Source organism: Ananas comosus, linkage group 11 (genome assembly GCF_001540865.1).
Source record: "Ananas comosus cultivar F153 linkage group 11, ASM154086v1, whole genome shotgun sequence".
Lineage (NCBI taxonomy): Eukaryota > Viridiplantae > Streptophyta > Magnoliopsida > Poales > Bromeliaceae > Ananas > Ananas comosus.
The window spans coordinates 12,037,245-12,060,656 of NC_033631.1; the positions used below are offsets into that span (position 1 = coordinate 12,037,245).

Sequence of the window (23,412 nt, forward strand, 5' to 3'; positions counted from 1 at the left end):
TCCGGGGTTCGAACCCCGCCGGCATTCTCTTCGTCGCCGGAATGACATTAGTTGGTATTGGAATACTATACTTGGGACTGCAGAATCCATAGCTGAAGAGCAGGTTCAAGTTAGAAAGCTGGGTTTCAATGTTCCAACACAAGGTGGAAACCCGTGTGTGTAAAAGAATGCATTTCGAGGCATAAATTACCTCCAACCGCCAGAGATCTGATCCCGGCGAATGATCGATCAAAGAGATGGGCAAGCTTGAATTGCTCCCACGTATTTACGAAGAACTGTAAAAGACTAGTTCTCTAGTTCATTGTTCAATTGAGATAAATGTTTGATCTCTTCGGTATTACCGTGATTGACGGTAATCAGAACAAATGTTACTATTATTACCAAACTTGATAGCAAGTCACATTCACAGTTAGGCGAATCAAAACACTCCCCAGTTATTACTATAATCAGCTAAATTGCCAGAATATTGTGATGAAATACTTCAACTTAATACCAAACGCCAACAGCAGAGAAAATGATTTGAAGTACTTCAAAATTTCTAGAATAAGCAACATTTTGCAACATAATCAAAATTTTCCATCACTTAGAATTTGAAAAGATTAAAAACCCAAACGAAATACGACAAAAAAGACTACATCGATGTGCTCAACGAAAGGATTTAACCTAAACACTCTGTAGAACGATCTGAATCCCAAAAAGACGCGCTCAATGCTCAATCGAACAAGCTGAATCCCATATCCTGCATTCACAAAATATCAGATTATAGTCAATATTATTATTATTATTATTATTATCATCTCTTTCCTTTTACTAAGATATAGTGAATCGATCTCGTCTCACCTCATCCGACTCCTCCTTCTCCTCGACCTTCTCCTCCTTCTTGGGCTCCGCCGCGGCTGGCGCGGCAGCGGTGGCGCCGCCTCCCCCTCCGGCGGCGACGGCGACGGCGGCGACGCCCCCTCCCGACGGGACGGAGGCGAACTTCTCCCTCCCGGAGGCGATGAGCTCGGTGATGTCCTTCCCCTTCACCTCGCTCAGAAGCAGCTCGATCCTCTCCTCCTCCACCTCCGCACCCACTACGCATCACCGAATCCGATTAATCAGATGGATCTAAGAGAGGGATCAAGGAAGAGGTCGGAGAACGGAGGTAGGAGACGAACCTGATTCGAGGATGGATCGGAGATCCTCCGCGGAGGGGGCGGAGTTGCCCGCGAGAACGGCGAGGAGGTACGACGCCACCACCTTCATCTTCGCGATCGCGAGAACCTCGGCGGCGTAGAGAACAGAGACAAGAAGAGAGAGGTAAACGAAAGCGACGCAAAACCCTAACGCTGGGTTGGGTAGCGACTCTTATCGGGCTCGCACTCGCTCTATTCGGGTCGGATTAGGTTCGAACCAACCCGTGAAATGTTATCAACCCGCTCCGGTCCATTACAACAGCTACACACTAATGTTTGTTGGTATTAGCCCACACGAGTATTGCCTAAGCCCGCCGATGCCGAGTCTATTGAATTTTTTATTGCAACGAGTTATGATTCCACCGCACCAAACACATCCGACGCGTGATCTATACTCGTCGGAGATCCGTATGCTTTTGCAGGTTGCGCCAAATGCTTTGTCGAATCACGACTCACGCGAATATCATTGGTTTTTAGCGGTTAAAAACAATGCCAAATAAATTCTTATATTATTAATAGCAATTTTCTGCCATTAAACATAAATTTAATTACTGTAGATAAAGGGTGACAAATTTTAAGTGAACTATAACTTGACAGACTGAGCAATTTTGCAAGCTCAGTTAAGAGTAGAATTATTATACTCTTATGCGTATAGATTTTTTATACTTATAAATTTTTAATCGTTGGATAAAAAAATACACGATTAAAATAATAGTGGTCTTCCAGAATTGAATGGATGGTTGGTTAAATTGTATGATCTAACAGGAATAAATAATTAAAAAAATAAATTTAATGGATGAAAATTTTTTAGTATAAAAGAAACTATACTCATAAAGAGTATAATAGCCGGGCTCTTCAATTAATACAACTCTCTAGTATTGAGAATTGAGAATCTAAATTACTTTACTATGTACATAAAATTTTTAAGAAAATCCAGCGTTAAATAAAAAAGTATAGGGACTAAATCGCAGAAACAATATAACTCAGGGACCATTTTCTTATTACCGGAAAATGAAGTACGCGAAAAGCGCACAAAGGGGGCCGATAAGCTTTGTGCGGGTTTGCACGAACTCTCCGAGCTTCAAATATTTCCTCATGCCCCAAACAAAAAGAAAAAAAGAAAAAAAAAGAAAAAAAAAAAGAAAAAAAAAAAAAAAAAAAAAGAAGTGCGATGAAGAGCTCGATCGAGCTCAACATGGCGAGAAGCTTCTCGATTCCACGATAGGGCATTAGCTCCCTATATATATCTATCTCTCTCGCTTCCCGCTCCTCTTCTTCGTAGCTCCAATCCCTCCTCCCATGGCAGCGGGGGCGATCTCCCTCGTCATCGTCCATGGCCTCGCCTCCTCCGCACCCTGTCCTCGCCTCCCGGTCGCTTGCGCTCGGCGCTCTCTCCCTGTCATTTGCAGGACGCGGCATCGAAATCTCAGGTTTCTCTATTCGGTTCCTTCTCCGTTCCGCTCATCTTCGTGATCGTCCCCTTGTTCGCCCTTGATGATTCTTAATTGTACTGTAATTACTTGTCCTGTGGGAGTTATATGTGTTTCTTGTTGCTCCAAGTGCTTAGGATGAATGACTGTGTTGTGTGATGCTTGTTGTTGTTTTCTAGATTGGAATATTGGATTGGTGTTCTCGATCAAACTACTTTCAATCGAGTAGTAATCGATCAAACTACTTGGACTATTCAAAATCATTGTATCAGATTTAAATGTATCAACATTTGAAATTAACTAGTAAATGCTGTAATATGGGGGTCCTGTTGTTTACCTGTGCTTGACTACTACTGTGGTATTATCTGCAGTTCAGAGCACAGAAAACGGCAAGCTAAAAGAATTTCTCCAAAGCAGTCGCCATTAAATATGGCCTTTCAGCCTCCCGGCGAAGAAAAGAATGAAGCTCCGGACTCCACTAGCGACTCTACCCTGCATAATCGACAGAATACTTTGTCAGGCACTATTCTTGAAACTGATGTTACTAGCAAGACAGGTCAGATAGGAGCGAACAATTATGAGGTATTATTCTGCATCATGTTTGTCATGTTCAGCATCTGTTCTGTTAGTTATTACTGTTGCATAATTTGTAAAATTTGTTCAATTAATTACATTTACTGATAGATTGAGGAAGCTGGAGGTGGAGAGGAGCTACCAAATGTTCGGCCGGAAGATTTGATAGGAATGATAAAAAATGCCCAAAAGAGTAGGCAATTCTTGGCATCTAAAGTTTGTTATTGCAGGCGTTTATTATATGTAACGTTTGCATGTTACCTAATTTATTACTGGTTTTGCATCAGATATTTTGCTTCTCAATCAAGCCCGTGTCCGTGCCCTTGAAGATGCTGACAAATTACTTGCTGAAAAGGAGTCTTTGCAAGCAGAAATAAATGTTTTAGAGATGAAGTTGGCGGAAACTGATGCCCAACTCAAAGTTGCTGCTCAAGAGAAGGTAAACGTGGAACTTCTTGAAGATCAAATTGAAAGGCTGAAAAGAAGAATGGTTTTAAGAGATACTCGTGAGGGAGGGACTGATGTTAATACTAGTGAATCTCCTCTTGGTGCTGAACTCAATGCTCTAAGGGAAGAGAATATGGTATTGAAGGATGACATACAAACTCTCAAGTCCAAACTTACTGCCGTCAGGGAAACAGAGGAACGCGTGGGAATACTGGAGAAAGAGCGATCCACGTTGGAGGTTTCCTTCAGAGAGCTGGAGTCTAAATTTGCAATTTCACAGGATGATGTTATGAAACTTGTTCCCCTTCAATCTGAATGCAAAGCCTTGTGGGAGAAGGTTGGGAATTTACAAACCTTTCTAGATAATTTAACAAAACAAGCAGAGCAGGCTGCTTCAGTTCTACAGCAAAACCATGAGTTGCAAAAGAAGGTTGAAAAGTTAGAAGCCTCTCTTGAAGCTATAAATGAATCCAAGCTCCAATTAGAGAAGTCTGAGTATATTGATGAGCTTTTGCAGCAGAAAGTGAAAACCTTAGAGGAGCATCTTCAAATATCTGACCAAGAAATGCATTCTCTAATTGAACTATATCAAGAATCAGTTAAAGAATTTCAGGATGCCCTAAATAAACTAAAAGAGGAAAGCGAAAGGAGATCACTTGAACTAGACAGCAATGATATGCCTGGGGAATTCTGGAGCCAATTACTTCTTACTGTTGATGGTTGGTTTCTTGAGAAGAAAATATCATCCAACGATGCCAAGTTGCTGAGAGAAATGGTATGGAAGAGGGATAGTCAGATTCGTGATGCATATTTGGCATGCAAAGGAATGGGTGAGAGAGAAATTGTGGCGAAATTCCTAAAATTGACTTTACATGGGACAAGGTACTGCTTCTTTCCTTTTGATAGGTTTTTGGTATTAGAGAATCCTCTAAGATAAGCTTTTTTGGTCATTGCAGTCCAGGCTTGCACATTGTCCACATAGCAGCAGAGATGGCTCCTGTTGCAAAGGTAATGCGGTATACCACCTTTTTTTCTTCTTTTTCCCCCCTTCCTTCACTCAAGTATAACAAGATTGCAAGATCGTTTGTTCTCTTGTCTAGTCTTTTTTGCTTATAAAGATGGAATATAGAGTTATCTGGATCCACACGAAAGAGGAAAAGAAAAAAGATAAAACATAGGTTTATAAGCTGTGAATAGTTAACTAACCATCTATGTTAAGCTACACTTGTTTTGAGCTTCTAATTTAGCACTTCATATGTTGTGATTGTGTACACTGTTATGTCAGAACTGCTGCAGTTGTCCACTCTGGCAGAAATATCTCCGCTTATCCCTTCTGCGTTTCTCATGAAATAATGGGTCCATTCATGAGTACCTGAAAACAATGAAAATTACTATCTGGTTGTAATGTACCATGCTTACCTATTCAAGCAGTCGTTAGATATCATTTTGAAATGAGTACCTTGGGCTCCCATAATTATGATTATTTGACTGTGTATCTGCCTGATATTTCTGCCGGAAATGTAGATATTCTGACCAGGGAAAATGTATCCACTCCTCCAGTCGGTGCTAAATGGCTTTGACATTTTGCTTCTTTAGGTCGGTGGTCTGGGGGATGTTGTGTCTGGTCTGTGTAAAGCACTTCAGAGGAAAGGCCACCTAGTGGAAATTGTAGTTCCCAAATATGACTGCATGAACTGTGAACTCATCACTGATCTTAAGGTATGTAATTCAGAAATTGCTCATGCTATTCAATGGCTACCTGAAAATTTCCTTCGGTACATGGACTTCGAAAATGACAAATGTCGTTGCTTGCAGGTGTTAGATGTTGTGGTACAGTCGTATTTTGATGGACAGCAATTCAACAATAAAATTTGGGTTGGGACTGTTGAAGGTTCAAAATGTTCTTTTAAGCTTTTTACCACCCGTTAAAATACCTAAAAAAACATGGCTAACTAAAATGTCATATGCAGGTCTTCCAGTCTATTTTATAGAGCCTCATCATCCGGCAAGGTTCTTCTTGAGGGGACAGTACTACGGAGAGCATGACGATTTTAAACGATTTTCATTCTTTAGCCGTGCTGCCCTAGAATTAGTTTATCAAGCTGGGAAAAAACCTGACATAATCCACTGTCATGATTGGCAAACAGCATTTGTTGTAGGTGCCAAAAATAGTCAACTCAATTTGTTTTGATTCTCCTATTTGATTGAGTTTCAGACCTCTAATTAAAATACTTATCTTCCTTTTTCTGATATAAAGAGTTTGTATTTCCAGGCACCTCTCTATTGGGATATATATGCTACCCGGGGTTTTGATTCTGCTAGAATTTGCTTTACATGTCACAATTTCGAATATCAAGGAACAGCACCTGCTTCTGAGTTGGCATCTTGTGGCCTTGATGTTGATCACCTAAACAGACCTGATAGGATGCAGGATCGTTCAGCACATGATAGAATTAATACTGTTAAGGTAATGACATCACAAACATTAGGCTGCATATTGGTTAGCAATTTTGTGAGTGTGTGAATTTATCTATTTAATAATTGAAATCTCAGGGCGCGATTGTGTATTCTAACATTGTTACAACTGTATCACCAACGTATGCTCAAGAAGTGCGCTCTGCAGAGGTATAACTTTCTGGCATCTTGATGTATCACGAGCATTGCCAAATCAATCTATTTTACTTTCTTTTCTAAATTGTTGGGATTGAGAGTGACCTCCTTCCCGTTCTCATTGAGTACGTGTGAATAAAAAGTTGCTATTGGGACATCTTTGCATATTCCTTTCTCGTGATAATTTTATGTATTAGTATGTAAAATAGCTGCAAAATAGCTATTAGGACAACAACACCATTTTTTTTCTTTTCTCTTTTCCACTGGTAGTTGTTGTTTTGTGTTTGGCAATTTTATATTCCATATTATTTCAGTAGAAGATTTGAGAATTTCCCAAAAGTTGAGTGCTAAAAGTGCTGCTTCTGGTTCACAGGGTGGTCGTGGCCTAAATGATACACTGAAATTCCATGCAAGGAAATTTGTTGGAATTCTTAATGGAATTGATACAGATACATGGAATCCTTCTAGTGATAGTTTTATCAGAGTTCAATATAATGCTGACGATCTTCAGGGCAAAGCAGCAAATAAAGATGCAGTTAGAAAGCATATGAACTTGTCCACCAAAGATGCCTCTCAACCACTGGTAAGAACCTGATTTTACTCTGTATGTGACAATTGATAATTAGTTCACGTAGTCAGCTATCTTTAATCATGCTGATTGGCGCAAAAATAGGTTGGATTAAAATATTGACTATGTTTTTCTGTACCCTATTGGTTCTTTTTTTCATGTAATTTCTTTCCCCAACGAAACACTTGGACCTTGTCTTGTATCTACCTCCTTTCCTTTTTCAGTTTTTGTAAAACATGATTCAATTTCCTTTTCATATTTGAATGGCATACTGCTTGTCAACTATTCTATAATATTCTGTTTTGGTGAATGTAATGAATGATTTCAATGCACTTTGATAGCAGCATTCTACCTGCATAGACCCAAAAAAAAAAAAAACCGTGAGATATTCATACCTAGATATGCTGGAATCAAACTTTTCTGAGTTATTGACAACGTTGTCATGGTTGCAGTAACCTTGACCTGAAACTTGAACGTCCATACCATTTCAATGGTGTCACATTCGCTGTTTCATATTAGTACTGTATCCACTGTTTATCTTACCTTTCAAGCTCATTTGTTCATCCTTTGTCCTTTAAGGATAGTCAAATCACTGAAGCTTTATGAACCAGGTCGGTTGTATCACAAGACTAGTACCACAAAAGGGCGTGCATCTCATCAGGCACGCAATATACAAAACATTGGAATTAGGTGGACAGTTTGTGCTTCTAGGTTCAAGTCCAGTTCCATACATTCAAGTATGTCTCTTGTTTTTGACAATTGAATTTCACGTTATATACCTCCTCTTCCTCTTAGCAAGGTCTCTCTTACGTGCACTTTATTTTTCATAGAAGCATGATTGGACAGTCTCATCCATTTTGATTAGAATTGACTTGTTTATATCGCAGAGAGAATTTGAGGGCATAGCAAACCATTTCCAGAGTAACCCTCATGTTAGGTTGCTACTGAAGTATGATGATGCCCTTTCACATTTGATTTATGCGGCATCTGACTTGTTTGTAATTCCATCAATATTTGAGCCCTGTGGCCTCACTCAGGTACTCTTTCATATTCATATATTGCATTTACCATCTGCAAAGATGAAGTCTCTTCCCGTAACAATATAATGCTACCGTCTTCTGACTTTTTTCTACTGATGATTTCATGCATTAAAATTTTACTGTCCTCTCTTGTCTATAGATGATAGCAATGAGATACGGTTCCGTGCCAATTGTGAGAAAAACTGGTGGACTGAATGATAGGTAAGGTTGCAGCCTGTGCACTTCAAGTGTTGTGAGATAGATACTTCTAAGACATTGGTTAATTGTCCTTCACGGTTTTGTGCAGCGTTTTTGACATTGATGACAAAACAATACCAGTGCAGTTTCGAAATGGTTTCACATTTGTAAAGCCTGATGAGCAGGTGGGATATCTTCTCTGTCTTATTTCCTTGAAGTGCTTGGATGAGACCTTTTTTTTTTTTTTCTGAAGGAGCTTTCTTTGGCAATTATTCATTTGTAGTCATTCTTGTGGTAGATTTCTTGATGGTTTTTTTAAATAGGGATATTTGCACATACATAGCCTTGTGTACTTCTCTATAAATGTATATACCTTTTTAAAAAATGAATATTCAAATATGCTCTTTCAAAGACACAAGAAATGCTCATCCATTTGTTGGATGACTCCCTAATAGACCGTAAGATTTCTTCTGTAATAAACTACATTTTTAACAGGTAATATATAAAAACTCAGAGTCTAATGGTTATGTGTGTAAATATATGATTTTGCAGAGTTATCTATGTAAAATCTCCTTTGGGATTAATGTTTCACACTTCTATTGGTGGTTTCATGTTCAGGCTTTAAGCAGTGCAATGGAACGGGCATTCAAGTATTACAACCAAAATCCAGAAATATGGCAACAACTTGTTCAGAAGGTCATGAGAATGGACTTCAGTTGGGATTCTTCAGCTGCACAATACGAAGAGCTTTATGAAATGTCCGTGGCTAGGGCAAGGGCTTCAGCTCGTGCATAGATGATTCTTCAACTGACCTAATATTCTGGCCTCTCACTCAGTCCGTACTTAAACCTGCTCTAGTTTTCGTATAATCGGCCTTGCTGTTTTAAGTACTCCTTGAGATGCATCGCAGGCTTCATTGCATCTTTTGGCTTTGACCGGAGGGGGGGTTTTCTGATTAAATCGGGAAGAAGATAACAATGAAGTTGAATATGGTCTCATTACAACATGGGCGGTTGCTGGGCATTCGGTTGTTTCAAAAGTTTCTACTCAAGGGAGAGGTATCTCTACATCGCAATGATGCCATATTTTTTGTTCCTTTTCTACTATACTCCATAGGCTAATACAACATGAGTAATGTTACGTAAGTACGATAGATATATAACACCTCTATTATTGTTGAATTGTAACTCGTACTGTAAAACAAATGTCAATATGTTTAGGCTAGTGAAAATGCATAGTGTGACACTAGTAATGACAATTTGTTTGATAGAAATTGCTCAAAATGTCACTTAATAGCAGGAAAAGAAACAAATGTCTGACTTTAAGTCCTTGAATTATACGTGGCATATTGAAGAAGAAATTTGATGTATTGTTAAACAATTTTTCAGGAACTATTTTCTGCAAAAAAAAAAATTCCGCAATATTTTTAGTTTTTTTGCTGTAGTTTGTGTGCGCGTCTGTGGATATAAGCTACTGTAAAATAGTGAAGGAAGGGGGACAAAGTTCAGTTTAGTGCTTTTGCTTTTGATTCTCTCACGAGACAAATAAAAGAGCCATTGAACTCTGCAGTCCCCTGAGAGTCCCGTGGGTCGACCCGTATTCGAGATGTCGACAAATTTTAGAACTAGTACCAATCACTGCACCTAAAAGTAGTATATAAATTTTAGGGTAAACTTTAAATATCACTCCTTGTGGTTTTACATTTTTTCACTTTAATACCCTGTGGTTTAAAGTGTATTAATTTAGTACCATGTGATTTTATTTTTCTCTTTTTGTCAACTCCTCCGTTAATATTTTGTTAAATTATATACAAAAAATTTTAAATATCCTATCTAGATTTATCAAATATTCACTTTAGTTACTTTTAGTTTTAAATCGTTACTGATTTAATGAAAAAAATTAGCGGAAGGGATAATAAAAAGAGAAAAATGAAATCACGGAGTACTAAATTGATTCACTTTAAACCACACGGTATTAAAATGAGAAAGTGCGAAACTACAGGGGTGGTATTTAAAGTTTTTTCTAAATTTTATATCACGCTTTCCGAAATTTTAACTCAGTTTTTAAAATTTTAAGAAGTTAATAAGACTAGTGTGAAGAATTGGTCTTTGAATTGATAAAATGTAAGATTTATGCTTTTACAATTTGGGTGTGTTGGTAGCGTATGATAAATTGATGATCTAGAAGATCATGGAATAAAGTTCCAGAGGACCAGCCGCACCCATTGAACTCTCGTGATTCCTTTAGTGGTGTACCATAATCAGCCTCTAAACTTCTTTTGGGAAACAACTGGTTCTCATAAATAAGAGTACTTTGCTCAGACATCTCTCTTTAATTATTAGTAGATGGACATGTGTTTGGTAATCTCTATTTGTACTGTATGTATGTGATGACTCTAATTAAGATGTTTGCTGTGTGAGAAAAAAAAAAAGTTGCTATGTACTAAATTAATTATTAGTTTTTTGTCAGATTATGTGATGGCTAATTTTTCAGCATTCTCTGGAAATCTAGTGCAGGTTTAGTTAAATCTTATAACACTGATTATTTAGATGATTAAATCAAAATTAAAATTTCAAATTATACTGGAAACTTGCAAGTGAACCATATGTTCAAATAGGTCCGAAACTTTTTTTTTTCGTTCGTTTTGGAGAAAAATGTAGCAAGTCAGTTGCTTTCTTTATTTAAAAAAAAAAATAAATTGAGCTAGAAATATAAAATAATTAGACTTCAAATTTGAGATATCAGATATTATTAATTATTATTAAATTTTTAACTAATTGTACTAGGTATGAGGAGTCTAAAACTGGTTTCTCAATGTCATAATGCAAGGAAGTTGGTTCCAGATGAACAAAATAAGTGGGTCTATTTTCACACTTCAATTTTTCGTGTTGTCACGGGGCGCGTCATTTTTGTAAAGAGGATACATATGAATAATAGAATAATACAACTTGTTTACGGCAATATTAATATCTTTATCAACAATTTTACTCTAATTAATTGCGAGGTGGCAATGTGGCATTTTGCCGCATAAGTAGTTCCTTCAACGGCGACATCACTTGCTTATATCAAGCTCCACCGTTTAAATTAAAAAAACCTACGAGCAAATTTAAAAAAAAAAGAAAAAGAAATGTTGAGATCACTTCAACGCTCATGACTAGGATTATATGAGACAAGCTCTTGCATGAGTTGCAAGGTGAAGGCTTTAAATAATAATAATAATAATAATAATAATAATAGAGTCCGGCTACTATACTATTATGAGTATGATCGTCGTACTCATAACTTATTTTCGATGATAGGGTTTCTGAATCGACGATCCACACCGTTAAACATTATCTAAAGCATTTGAAACATCTAGAAATCAAATTTTATAATTTTTCGACATCATTTACCTTACGATCAAAAGCTCACAAAATTGACAATTTTTAACGGCCGGTATGAAATACTTGCTAGTTTAACGGTGCAAAAGAATCCGAATAGATTGAATTTTTGATAGAAAATTCTATTCACTACCTAGATAAAGATCAATAACTCTGATCTTAAATTGAAGGATTCGATCATCCATTTTTAAAATATCGTTCGATTTTGATCGTTCATTTTATACCCGCTTGATGGACTTTATTATAATTTCGAAAAATCGCGAAATTTATTTTCTAGAAGTTTCAAATACTTTAGATCATATTTAACGGAGTGAATCGTCGATTTAGAAGCTCTATCATTGAAAACAACTTATAAGTACGAAAGGCTCAATACTCATAATAGTATAATAGCCCTACTCATAATAATAATAATATTTTCAACGAAGTTTTTTTAAAAAATATTTATGCATAAATTTATCAAATGTAATTATTATATTGAGTATATTTTAACTTAATAAATTTAAGCTGTCTTTATTAAATATAATTTTATGAGTATCACATTTTTAAGTCTATTTTGGATGCTTTTAAAAGTACATAAATTTAAGGGTTAATTTCATAGGTGCCCTCACACCAACCCCTAATTACATTGANGTATCACATTTTTAAGTCTATTTTGGATGCTTTTAAAAGTACATAAATTTAAGGGTTAATTTCATAGGTGCCCTCACACCAACCCCTAATTACATTGATACCCTTCAAAAATTATTAATATCAAAAATACCCTTCAAATTTGGTAAAATTATCAAAACTACCCTTATTACCTATATTTTAAAAAAAATATGGCTAAAATACCCATTTTACCCCTCCCACTCTTACAACAATTATAATATATATTTTATTACCAAGATAATATACTTTTACTATAAGTATTTTTCTAGTTTAATTTAATTAATTTAATTTGTCTTCATTTTAACTAGTTTAATGTCTATATTTTATTTCATTTAACTAGTATATATTCATTTTATTTGTTTAATTACAAATGGAATAATTAGATACTTTTTGTTAGATTTATTTTAAGATTTTTATATTGTTTTAGATGTAGTTTGAAAATTCTTTATTGTAGCTTTAATTTATATTACTATGAGTTTTTTTTCATATTTGTCTTTTTATAGTTTACTTTGATTATTTTTTAAATCTTTATATTATGTTATATATAGTTTGATAGTTTTCTATTTTATCTTTGAAAATTTTTTTTGATAGTTTTCTATTTTAAATGAAAAAATAATTAAAATAATCAAAGTAAACTATAAAAAGACAAATATGAAAAAAAACTCATAGTCATAATTTTTTTGAAAAAATAATCAAATTAAACTGTAAATAAAAAACAAATTAAATTAAACTAAAAAATACTTATAAAAAAATATGTATTATAATTGTTGTAAGAGTGAGAGGGGTAAAACTGGTATTTTGGCCATATTTTTTCTGAAATTCAAGTAACATGGGTAGTTTTGATAATTTTACTAAATTTGGAGGGTAATTTTGATATTAATAATTTTTGAAGGGTATCCATGTAATTAGGGGTTGGTGAGAGGGTACCTATGAAATTAACCCTAAATTTAATATCTACAATCAACTTTTTTCGATATTAGATTTATAATAGTACCATTGCCAAATAGAAAACCCTATTTTTATGTTTTTAAAAGCCTTAAGAGCCCCACTTCACAATTCTTAATCCTCATGGTACAAAAAGACAAGGAAAAAAAAAGAAATACTAAACTTTGAATTAAACAAAAACCGAAACTTTTTTTGTTATGAGAGAAATATAACAAACTATCCGCTTAGTCCACTTTTTCGAAATAAACTCAACTAAAATGCGAAACAAGTAAATTTTAAATTTTAAATTTTATATATGAATCATCGGGAGAAAATTTACTGTATCACACTTATATCATATCATTAATAACAAGTCAATCACATCTCTCTATTTGAGAAAAAAGAACGACAAAAATATTTTTCTATTAATCATAATGGAACGTATCAATCTATAAAGGATAATTTCATTATTCGAATACGTCACTTCAGCAATATATCCGGTACATTCTAGATTTTTTCAAACATGAGACCCTAATAAAAGAGTCATTAGGCTGCTTCTAGTAGGTTTACACATGCATCAGGTCTCTAGAAGCCATGGAGAACAACAAATTTCAATTTCAATTTCAATTTCAATTGAGGGTTCAACAATGGTAGGTGGTAGAAGGGCTTCATTATTACAAAAGGGAAAACTTCAAAAAACCCCCCGTGGTTTCATTGTTTCTTACTTTAATACTCTGTGGTTTAAAGTGTACCAATTTGTCCCCCTGTGGTTTTGTTTTTATCTTTTCGGTAGCTTTTTCGTTAATATTTCATTAAATTATATACAAAAAACTTCAGATACCCATCTAGATTTATCAAATATTTACTTTAGTACTTTTTAATTTTAACTTTATCACTGATTTAAGAAAAAAAATAATAAAATTGATAAGAAAAAGAGAAAAAAGAAACACAGGGGGGCAAATTGATATATTTTAAACCACAGGGAAGCAAAGTGAAAACTATGAAACTAAAGGGGGTTTTTTGAAGTTTTCCCTTACAATAATATATGTGTTGCGTATTTTCTTTCTATTTTGGTCACGGGAGATTCCCCCCCGCACCGAATATTCCCTTTCCTCCCATTTGGGCGGATTCCCACGCGCGCGAATTTAGGGCCACAGAAAAAAATTAAAAAAAATACAAATATACGAAAAACCCCCCTCAACTGCAGGTTATTTGCGTCCATCTACTTTCTCAACACTTATTTTTTTTAAAAAAAATTAAGTAAAATTTTGTTAATTAAGATAGTCATTAAGTAAAATTTCACCAGCTTACGACTAATAGTCGATAAAATTTATTGTTTAATAAAATAATTGTAAAGATAGTGTGAATTAAAAAAATAAAATAAAACAGAGAGGCCTATTTTACTACGGTAGTTTTACTAAATTTTAATTAAAGTAATTAAAAAACTAAACTAAAAATATTTTTATACAAAATTAAATTAAATTAAATTAAATTTAGGTCCTTTACTAAAAATAATTAAAAACTCACTAGTGCGAGAGTTATGCGTTCATCAGCAACTCCCTCAAAATAAAAAAAAAAAAGAAAAAAGAAAAAAGAGAGAGAGAGAATATCCCTCCACTTATTTTTATTCTTGGACTTTTTTATACAATAATTTTTTAAAATTTTATTATTTGCGAAATAATTTTACCAAAATTATATTTAAAAAACTAATCTCTTAAAAACGGTGAATGGTTCACCGCCTTTACCTTCTAAAAAAAGCGGTGAATTATTCATCACCTCTCACTTGTTTATTATTTTATTTCTATAAAATCCTAACAACCACATAAATATTTCAACAAATTACATATAATTTTAATAATCTAAAAATTTTAATAATTTATCCATACAATCCTAACAATCGATCCTAATAATCTATTCATACAATCGTAATAATCAAATATCACATATAATTTTAACAATTTAAAAATTCTAATAATATATCAATATAATCCTAATAATTAATAAATTTTTAATAATCTATCCATACAATTCTAATAATTAAACAAAAATTCTAATATTTCACACACAATCCTAACAACCTCACTTTTTTTATTTTCCGTATAATCTACGTACAATTTTAACAACTTTATTTTTTTCTCTTTTTCAAAAAATTATGAAAAATTCACCGTCTTTAAAAGACGGTGAATGATTCACCGTCTTTAAAAGACCTTAAAAGAATTTTAGAATGCGGTGAATGATTCACCGTTTTTCGAGAGTTAATTTGTCAAATATAAATTTAAAAGGGTTAGTTCATAAATTATAAAATTTTGGATCGTTGTTTTGTAAAAAAAGTGCCTTATTCTTATTCCTCACCCCCACGGAACATTCGCGGAATAACCACCACTTACTCCTTTTCACGGTTTTATCCCAATAATAGTGGTATTAATAACTAAAAAGCAAGAGATTAATGCTAATCAAATAAATAATCGTCCCCAACAACCCCATCGTAATATTCCCTCCAAATCCATTGTAATATTCCTTTTTGCAACTTCGTCCTCCCCTGGCTATAAATACCCTTCACGACCATTCCCACCTCAAAACTCACCACGAATTTAAGCTCCGATCCCGCTCCTCAAACCCTAACCCTCCTCCTCGTCTTCGTCTGCTACATTCGAGCCCGACAATGGCGGATAAGATCGTGGTGGTGTTAGACTTCGACAAGACGATCATCGACTGCGACAGCGACAACTGGGTCGTCGATGGCTTGGGCGCCACCGAGCTCTTCGAGCGCCTCCTCCCCACAATGCCGTGGAACTCTCTCATGGTGCGTGCGCTTTTTGCATCTAATTGTAGGTTAAGTTTTTTTTTTTTTTTTTTTTTCTACTGTTTATGAGCTGTTGATTTGACGAATTGTAGATGGATTTGGTGAAATCCTAAAGCTTCTCAAAGAATTAATTCACTGGATAGATTAATTAACTATTATATGTATATATATATATGTTTGTGTTGTTACAGGATAGGATGATGAGGGAGTTGCATTCACAGGGGAAGTCCATTGAGGACATTGCTGAGTGCTTAAAAAAGGCTCCTTTGGATCCCCACGTCATTGATGGCATTAGATCAGCTTATGCTATGGGGTAAGCGTTTTTTTTTTTTTTTTGAATGATTTTTTGCTGATTTTAACAATTAGGTATTTGATTTTGGGCTTAATTCTTGTTGTTGTCTATTTATTTATTTATTTATTTATTTTTGTGTAGGTGTGATCTGAGGGTGGTGAGTGATGCAAACCTCTTCTTCATTGAGACAATACTCAAACACCATGGGATCCTCGAGTGCTTCTCTGAGATCAACACTAACCCTAGCTATGTGGATGAGGATGGGAGGCTTAGGATTTTCCCCTACCATGATTTCAACACTTCTCCCCATGGATGTAGCCTCTGCCCTCCTAACATGTGCAAGGTACTTTGATTAATCATTTAATATTTATATATTTCTGTGTTTCTATCCTATAGGAAATTTAATTTGTTTATATATATATATATATAATGTTAGTGTTGATTCTCTTCTATAGAACAGAGAAGTAGAGTAGTGGTCATTTTGATGTATCCAATTTAAGGGGAATATAATAGAGAACAAAGTTGTAGTTTAATGTCAATACTCACCAATCCCAATATGTTGCACATTGATTTTATTGGACCTATCAACTTATGTTGAATTCAACCAAGTTTTAGGACTCAGATAAAAGAATTTCATAAAAGATTTTACTCTACAACTTTGAAGTAATAGTAGTAGTATCTTGGAAAGTTGCTATGGTAGGAATCTTCTACTGGTGACTTCAATTGCTAACTACGGACACCGTGAACACAGGGTAAGATCATTGAACGTATCCGCGCATCGGTTACGGCCGAGGGGAAGAAGCACTTTATCTACCTAGGTGACGGAAAGGGAGACTACTGTCCTTCTCTTAAGCTAAGTGAATCAGACTACGTGATGCCGCGGAAGCACTTCCCTCTATGGGACCTCATCAGAAGCAATCCTCAGCTTCTCAAAGCAGAGATTCATGAGTGGAGTACCGGCGAGGAGCAAGCGAGGATTCTCAAGCAGCTGATCAATAAGGCAATTGTTGCAGATTTGATGTCGGTCGAGTTCAAGTTTGACTCGATCCCTTTGTCGCCAAAGGAAACCAGGCCCGTGGCTCTACGGGTTCCTCACTAACCAAATTGACTCTGATTTGAGTATAACTGATGAGAAATTAGGCTATGTTATGTAGTTTTTATTTTTAATTTTAATTTTTTAGGCATTGCATATGTGTTGATATGCAATTGAGGGGAGAAACAAACAGGAAAGTATTGTCTTCGGTGGCTATTAAATGACGAATGGAAGTAACTTGGCATTTACGTTTGAAACAAACATGCTATTTGCATTCAAATTTACTTCACACATGATTATGATGCTATACAAAACTTAGAATTCAAATGTAGATCACTTTCTATTTTATATCATCGCGATATCCATGTCTGACCTTTTCTTTTGCATAAGAAACAACGATATTTCACCGAATGAGAACTATGAGTTGGTGATTGGATGCTCATTGATTCAGATGACATGTTGTTTTTTTTTGAAAAGGCAATCGAGATTTTCCTATGCTTTGTTGAATCTGAATTTTATTTTTAAAATTTTTTTGAGATAATGATACGAAGCTGTTATAGTAGAGTTGCTGACCAACTAAGATGCAATTAGAATAGAATTTCCCCAACCAAGACACCATAAAAAAGAGGCTATGACTGCATCGAGACCCAAACCAAACCTGATGCTAACCTAAGTGCACAAAGGGAAAGGGTAGAGGCTGAAAAGGATGAAGTTATATACTAATCAAAATAATGGGCTGGGCTGAAATTATCGATCTCGTTTGAAGAGGCCCAACATTCGCGCAGGGCGCAAGTGCCTTTTTGGTTCTGGTTTTATTTTCACTGATAGCAATAGCAGAAGTCTGAAATAAGATTTTGATTGAGTCTTAAAAGACTTTGAAGAGACAGCTTTCTTTATTTCTCTTGCTCTTTATTGTTCAGGAAAGACTAATTATTCATATGTTTACGTGAATTATTCCGTTTCTATCACAAGAAGACTTATTATGAACTGGAACTGTGACTCCAGGATATTTAGCTTCGATTTCTGTGTGAACAACAAAGTAATATAACACACAGAATAAAACCAGGGTACCCACCAAAAATAGAGAAAAGGATAACACTAGTATAAGAATAATGTTCATGTTTCCTACCTGGCCTAAGCATAAACAATTCCAGCTTCAGATGTATTCCATACTCTACTATTGAAGCCCCACAACAAGGGTCAAAATTGCAGGGAGCCAACAAATCCCTGTCATATTATTATTCTACACATCTCAATTACAATCATCTGAGAGGCCATTTTAAGGAAGCACAAATTGGCTCTTCACAGATAAGATCAGTAGTGAGTGAGGATTCCACAATTGTGCCAGTGAAGCAAAGAATCTCACACAAATCATGATGAGAATATAATTTTTATGACAAAGAAAGAAACCACAGCCACCCACATACCCAAAAATAATTAGCTATACATTCCTTTGGGAAGTTGAAAGGCATAATAAAGTACATGGTGGCTTGGATGCTTGTCATGGATGTAAAGCCAAAAAGTAGAATGCTTAATAATTTATGATAGCATCCACGTCTTAATGTTAATCATCATTATTTTTATTGGGTCTCACTAAATAATGAGGATTTACAAGGCTAGATAGTAACAGATGAATGGAATAGAATGCTCTTTGCTCTTTACAATCCTCTTTACTCTTCCTAAATCTGTTTCTTTTCTTTTACCTTTTTTGTTTCCCCACAGAAGCGTTGTCGCCGATGCCTGTGCCAAATCAAGATCAAACTTGCAGCGAGGCCCTCGTCTTTATGGGTTTTAACTTGATGCCCATGCTCTCAGGTGATAGAAGTTCAGGACTGATGCGCGGGGGGCTGAGCGGGCTGCGGGGGCTGCCGCTGAGTTGGCTTGGCCGGTACAGTCCGTATCCCATGAAAAAGTACTCCATGGGTATCAGCATCGCATGCGGTTGCTCCTCTGTAACAAGCGATCCGCATGCCTGGACCTGCATTGAGTTTCAAAAGGTTCATATCAAAGGATGTAGAACCGATATGTCCTGCACCACCTAACGCCCATTTGGCCTTTTGCTTCTGCGTAAGTTTTAAGCCACAACCGCCACTAGCAGAGCGTTTTCCAAACTGAAAAGTTTGGAGTTTCTGCCACGATGGAAAGCAAAGTAAAAGAAGCATTAGCCACATATCCGTAAAGCATGTACTGGGTATCGTATCCAATACAGCATCTGTTATGGATGCGCCAAATATTAGCAAGTTGGCCTTCATGATTTTGGAATCATGAGTTTAACATCTTGTTTATAAAGTGCCAAATACTACTAGGCTTCTTCTGCTCTGTAACAAACATAGAAGATGAATAGTTTCAGGATAAACCTCAACCAAGGCACTGTATCTTCTGTCCAACTTGGAAGCCATGTGGAGGGCATCAGAATAGTACAGAGAGCTGTCGCCCACAAATATTAATGTCCGGCACCTTAATCTCCTTAATCCTTCCGAAATGTCGTATCTCCTGATAATCATTAGAAAATCGCAACATCAGATGTTTGCATGCAACAATATTTGCTCACACACATTGCAAATAACAAGGTCTGTATAGCGCGCTACCCATTAATCGATTGAAGAAACCGCCAAATATTCGTGCTTTGCCTCTCTACGAGCAACTGTAGAGGCAAAGATATTAGGCACCAAAGCAAAGTTAAAAGCAAGCTATTAACCGTGCATTTGTTAAAAAAAAAAAAACTGAATGATAAACATAAGCACTCACACTCCTACAGGCTCGTACGATATCTGATTCAGTAACATCTGTGCCGCCGCGAACTTCCTATTATCAAATTCACGGATAAAACCATCAAACCATCGTGAAAATTTCATTTACATAATTAAGAAAGGAAACTAAAGGCTCAAACCTTACTAAAGTAGCGCTGCAGCAACGAGTCCTCGATCAAACCACACATCCCATAAAAATAGAGCAAATTGGACACTACCTGAAGAAAAGAAGAATAAATGTCATTCAATATAAGTTCTCAACAAGAATTACAAAGCGGAAACATGTAGAAATCTAGTGCCGAACCTTGCTATAAAACCATTCTGTCCAAGATGGAGCTCTGCAAATAGGAGAAACCAATATCAATCCTAGAACACGGGAGCTATGTCTGATCTGGAGACAATTACCAAATTACATTCAACATAACTGCGGAAAAGCAATAGCAGAAGCAATATATTGCATGTATGCATACAGAAAAAATACGACACAGAGAGAAAGAGAGAGAAAGAAAGATACAGAAAAAAGTGTGAGAATATAAGCACCGGCCATAACCCCCAGGCACATTACCGACCCCAACCTACGTATAACAAAACAAAGATAAAATGAATCTAATTCCATGCCACCAAGACTAAGTGTAGATAGAGAAAAGTTTTAAATTTTACCCAAAATAGTCGAGAACATCTGCGACTTGATCCGCTAAATCATTAACGGAAGGGACGGGAACTTCCGGGGGAATCGAAGCTGCCCCTAACTGCAAGAGCACTTGAGGAGGATTACAAAGGAAAAATTTATGTGAACACCTGTTCACCACAAAAAAAAATTGCATAGATCACGAGCGTAAGTTCCGAAAGGAGTTGAAATTTGCGACGGAAAGGACACGGACCTCGTGTCCCGGAGGACTGATATGGTATATGCAGAAGTTGTGGAGCAGCAACGACGCCGTTTCGGGGCACAAAAACAATCCTTGGAAGCACGAAGCATCTGAAATTTCCGATCAAATCATTAGCATTACAGTTCTTAAATATATTCTTGGCCCAGTTCTTATCAGGTCGATCTTTTGAATTACAATAATTCATGTAAAAAAGATTAAATTTGAAGCAGTGATAGAAATCCGCATACAATTTAGAGCTACATCCGGGTAGGTTACGAGTGCGGGCTTCTCCGGGTCACCAAAAACCGCGACGGCGACGGCGCCGCGGCTCAATTTAACGATATGTTCCTGGTGCCAGAGTATTGGAAGATCAACACAAATGATTAAATGATAAAAATGGATAAAGCAACTACAATTGGAATGTTGCAACGCAATAAATGCCACGGAAAAATTGTTCTACCCATAAATTAAACCTCTCTCTTCGCAAAATGTAAGCTTGTTAGCCAAAAAAAATATATATTAAAAAAGGAGAAAAATGTAAGATTACTATTGTGTGTATAGCATTAATCAGATCTCATAGCTTTCTCTAGAACATAGGAATAAAATTCAAAATTAAGCTGGAGTATGAACCCACAGAAAAAAAAAAAAAGAAAAAAAAGAGAAAGAAAGTAAAGATGATGGGTCAAAATGCAACAAGCGTGCTAAAAACTGTTCTAGGATTGAGAAATGAAAAAATCTATTGTCGGAAACGGAATGGGATTAAACAACAAACAATTTTTTTTTAAAAAAAAAAAGAGAGAAAAGGGAAAAAAAAACGTATACACAGCGAAGAACCCTAACCTTTCCGGCGAAGGAGAACGCGTCGACCGAAACCGACCCGCTCGATTCCCCCATCGACCCGCGGGCGTTTCCCACCCCGGCGAGAGGAAACCCGTTTCCCCCCTACCCACCACCCCCCTCTCTCTCGCTCGCGCATGTTTGTACATATATAGAGTTATGTAGCTCACATTCCGGTTCGATTCTGGAGTTTCTCGAACCCGGTTCGGTCCACCGACGCTACACGGGTTTACGAAAAAAATTACTTTACATGCTGGTTTAAAACAAGCCAATCATTTTACATGCTAGCTTAAAATAAGCCAATCATTTAATGGACTAATTTTACATTGTATATATAACAAAGTAATTTAGTGTCTAGATTTACGAAAAGAATTATAATTTAGTGGACTAATTTTACATGCTAGTTTAAAACAACCCAATCATTCTACTCTCTTGTGGTTTGAACTGTGTGTTCCTCGTAATTTTGTGATTTAGAAAATTATACTCGATCTCTGGCACGTGTTAATCTATTAACGAAGGCTTCGAACGAGTTACAATGATCTGTCTTTAGCTTTCTGCATCTTACTTTTCTTCTTTTTCTACTTCCTCCCTCCTCCCCTATTTTCTTTTTTTCACTTCTTCTTACTATTTTTTTTATTTGTTTTCGGGGGTCGAGGCTGCTTCCACTTTGCATGTCTAATTTATTTTACTTAATGAATGAAGCAGGTATCTCGCTATCTATTTCTCAAAAAAAAAGAAAATTGCACTCTGACGTGTCGCAAACGAATCATGTACGGCATGAGAACGTAATCCAAATTACTTTCTATAACACTTATTTTTTAGGTAGGAGCTGATTGAACGTTGTTCATCCATAAGTAAAGATCTAATATAAGTGAAAGCGATGTTGTAACCATCTTTTACTTTTTCTTTCACGCGGGTGAATTTTATAGTTTTGATGAGGTGGGTTTTTTTTTGTACCAGTTACACCACATCAATTTATGTTTTAGACTACTCATTTTTTTTTATTTTGAGATAAAAGTATAATAAAAATATTTTTAAAAAATTTATAATAAGCTGGATAAACTTCAAACAAATAATTTAATTAATTAGAAATGTAGAAAAAAATGGGCCAATTTGTATAAAAAATTTATTTATTTTGGGCTTTTACAAAACTGGGCCATCTTTTTTGTTTTTACAGATTCGGTCCGTATTTTCAGCAAACTGACCAAAATACCCTTATTCTTTTTTCTCTTTCCTCTTTCTCTCGCCTCTTCGTTTCTCTCGTTCTTTTTTTTTTCTCGCCAAAAAAAAGTAACGAAGGCAGAGGCGGAGGCGGAATCGCCGCTCACCCTCATGCTCTCGCCCTCGCCCTTGCCCTCGCCCACGCACCCCCCACCTTCCTCGCCTCCGACCTCGCCAAGGCCGCGCCGCGACTTTCTTTTTTTTATTTTTTTCTTTTCTTTTCTTCCCCGATTCTCCTCCACCGTCTCCGACCACGACGCCTCTCTCGCTCTTCCCCGCTCTTCCCCGCCCTTCTCGCCTCTCCCTCTCCCTTCTTCTTTGTCGCCTTCGATAACGATACATTTTCGCCGGCGTCGACGTCGACACCGTGGAGGTCACTGCGGCGCTGCAGTCTCGGAGCGGAGGGTCCTTATCGGTGTCGTCGCCAGCGCTGTGGCTGTTGGCAGAGAGGGTGACAAAAAAAAATTATAGAAAAAACAGAAAAAAATAAAGATAAAAAATTATATAAAAAGAAGGATGAACATGAAATTGCATCGTTAACTGCAAAAAAAATTATAAGTTGCACTACTTAAGATGTAAACTGCAGTTTTAAGATGAAAATTACACTCTTTAAACGAAAATTACACTCTTTG

The 23,412-nt window shown here is 36.1% G+C and overlaps 4 protein-coding genes across 7 annotated transcripts; 2 read left to right on the top strand and 2 right to left on the bottom strand.

The window, feature by feature from the left end:
- On the bottom strand, positions 414–1,331 carry LOC109716980 (60S acidic ribosomal protein P2A-like). Its single transcript, XM_020242614.1, has 3 exons — positions 1,161–1,331; positions 841–1,076; positions 414–739 (listed from the first exon to the last, which is right to left on the bottom strand). The coding sequence occupies exons 1-3, from the start codon at positions 1,246–1,248 to the stop codon at positions 713–715; spliced, it is 351 nt and encodes a 116-aa protein (XP_020098203.1). The 5' UTR covers positions 1,249–1,331; the 3' UTR covers positions 414–712.
- LOC109717278 (probable starch synthase 4, chloroplastic/amyloplastic) lies at positions 2,240–9,383 on the top strand. Of its 2 annotated transcripts, XM_020242955.1 has the most exons (17): positions 2,240–2,608; positions 2,980–3,190; positions 3,293–3,374; positions 3,469–4,510; positions 4,585–4,636; positions 5,225–5,347; positions 5,444–5,519; positions 5,599–5,783; positions 5,901–6,095; positions 6,182–6,253; positions 6,612–6,821; positions 7,418–7,543; positions 7,694–7,843; positions 7,986–8,047; positions 8,133–8,208; positions 8,642–8,858; positions 8,934–9,383. In XM_020242955.1, exons 1-16 carry the CDS (start codon positions 2,478–2,480, stop codon positions 8,816–8,818), a joined length of 2,970 nt encoding a protein of 989 aa, XP_020098544.1. In that variant the 5' UTR covers positions 2,240–2,477; the 3' UTR covers positions 8,819–8,858; positions 8,934–9,383. The 2 variants fall into 2 exon arrangements, with proteins under 2 accessions (XP_020098544.1, XP_020098543.1); XM_020242954.1 differs by having other exon boundaries at positions 8,642–9,383.
- Positions 15,533–17,383, top strand: LOC109716996 (thiamine phosphate phosphatase-like protein). The gene is made up of 4 exons (XM_020242634.1): positions 15,533–15,778; positions 15,970–16,091; positions 16,212–16,413; positions 16,822–17,383. Exons 1-4 carry the CDS (start codon positions 15,638–15,640, stop codon positions 17,167–17,169), a joined length of 813 nt encoding a protein of 270 aa, XP_020098223.1. The 5' UTR covers positions 15,533–15,637; the 3' UTR covers positions 17,170–17,383.
- Positions 18,315–21,672, bottom strand: LOC109717651 (pollen-specific protein SF21-like). Of its 3 annotated transcripts, none has more exons than XM_020243521.1 (11): positions 21,563–21,672; positions 20,971–21,070; positions 20,735–20,832; positions 20,514–20,602; positions 20,368–20,428; positions 20,158–20,244; positions 19,994–20,071; positions 19,852–19,908; positions 19,692–19,747; positions 19,461–19,596; positions 18,315–19,081 (listed from the first exon to the last, which is right to left on the bottom strand). In XM_020243521.1, the coding sequence occupies exons 1-11, from the start codon at positions 21,614–21,616 to the stop codon at positions 18,860–18,862; spliced, it is 1,038 nt and encodes a 345-aa protein (XP_020099110.1). In that variant the 5' UTR covers positions 21,617–21,672; the 3' UTR covers positions 18,315–18,859. The 3 variants fall into 3 exon arrangements, with proteins under 3 accessions (XP_020099110.1, XP_020099111.1, XP_020099112.1); XM_020243522.1 differs by having other exon boundaries at positions 20,514–20,651; positions 21,563–21,595; XM_020243523.1 differs by lacking the exon at positions 20,368–20,428 and having other exon boundaries at positions 20,158–20,191.

Excerpts from the sequence above, each read along its gene's own strand:
- LOC109716980 (XM_020242614.1), bottom strand. The coding sequence starts at position 1,248 with ATGAAGGTGGTGGCGTCGTACCTCCTCGCCGTTCTCGCGGGCAACTCC. Across the intron at positions 1,077-1,160 it reads CCGATCCATCCTCGAATCAG|TGGGTGCGGAGGTGGAGGAG; the intron begins GTTCGTCTCCTA and ends GGTGATGCGTAG. Across the intron at positions 740-840 it reads AGAAGGAGGAGTCGGATGAG|GATATGGGATTCAGCTTGTT; the intron begins GTGAGACGAGAT and ends TTGTGAATGCAG.
- LOC109717278 (XM_020242954.1), top strand. The coding sequence starts at position 2,478 with ATGGCAGCGGGGGCGATCTCCCTCGTCATCGTCCATGGCCTCGCCTCC. Across the intron at positions 5,784-5,900 it reads ATTGGCAAACAGCATTTGTT|GCACCTCTCTATTGGGATAT; the intron begins GTAGGTGCCAAA and ends TTGTATTTCCAG. Across the intron at positions 7,844-7,985 it reads AGCCCTGTGGCCTCACTCAG|ATGATAGCAATGAGATACGG; the intron begins GTACTCTTTCAT and ends TCTTGTCTATAG.
- LOC109716996 (XM_020242634.1), top strand. The coding sequence starts at position 15,638 with ATGGCGGATAAGATCGTGGTGGTGTTAGACTTCGACAAGACGATCATC. Across the intron at positions 15,779-15,969 it reads TGCCGTGGAACTCTCTCATG|GATAGGATGATGAGGGAGTT; the intron begins GTGCGTGCGCTT and ends GTGTTGTTACAG. Across the intron at positions 16,092-16,211 it reads AGATCAGCTTATGCTATGGG|GTGTGATCTGAGGGTGGTGA; the intron begins GTAAGCGTTTTT and ends ATTTTTGTGTAG.
- LOC109717651 (XM_020243521.1), bottom strand. The coding sequence starts at position 21,616 with ATGGGGGAATCGAGCGGGTCGGTTTCGGTCGACGCGTTCTCCTTCGCC. Across the intron at positions 21,071-21,562 it reads CGTTCTCCTTCGCCGGAAAG|GAACATATCGTTAAATTGAG; the intron begins GTTAGGGTTCTT and ends CTCTGGCACCAG. Across the intron at positions 20,429-20,513 it reads GATGTTCTCGACTATTTTGG|GTTGGGGTCGGTAATGTGCC; the intron begins GTAAAATTTAAA and ends TGTTATACGTAG.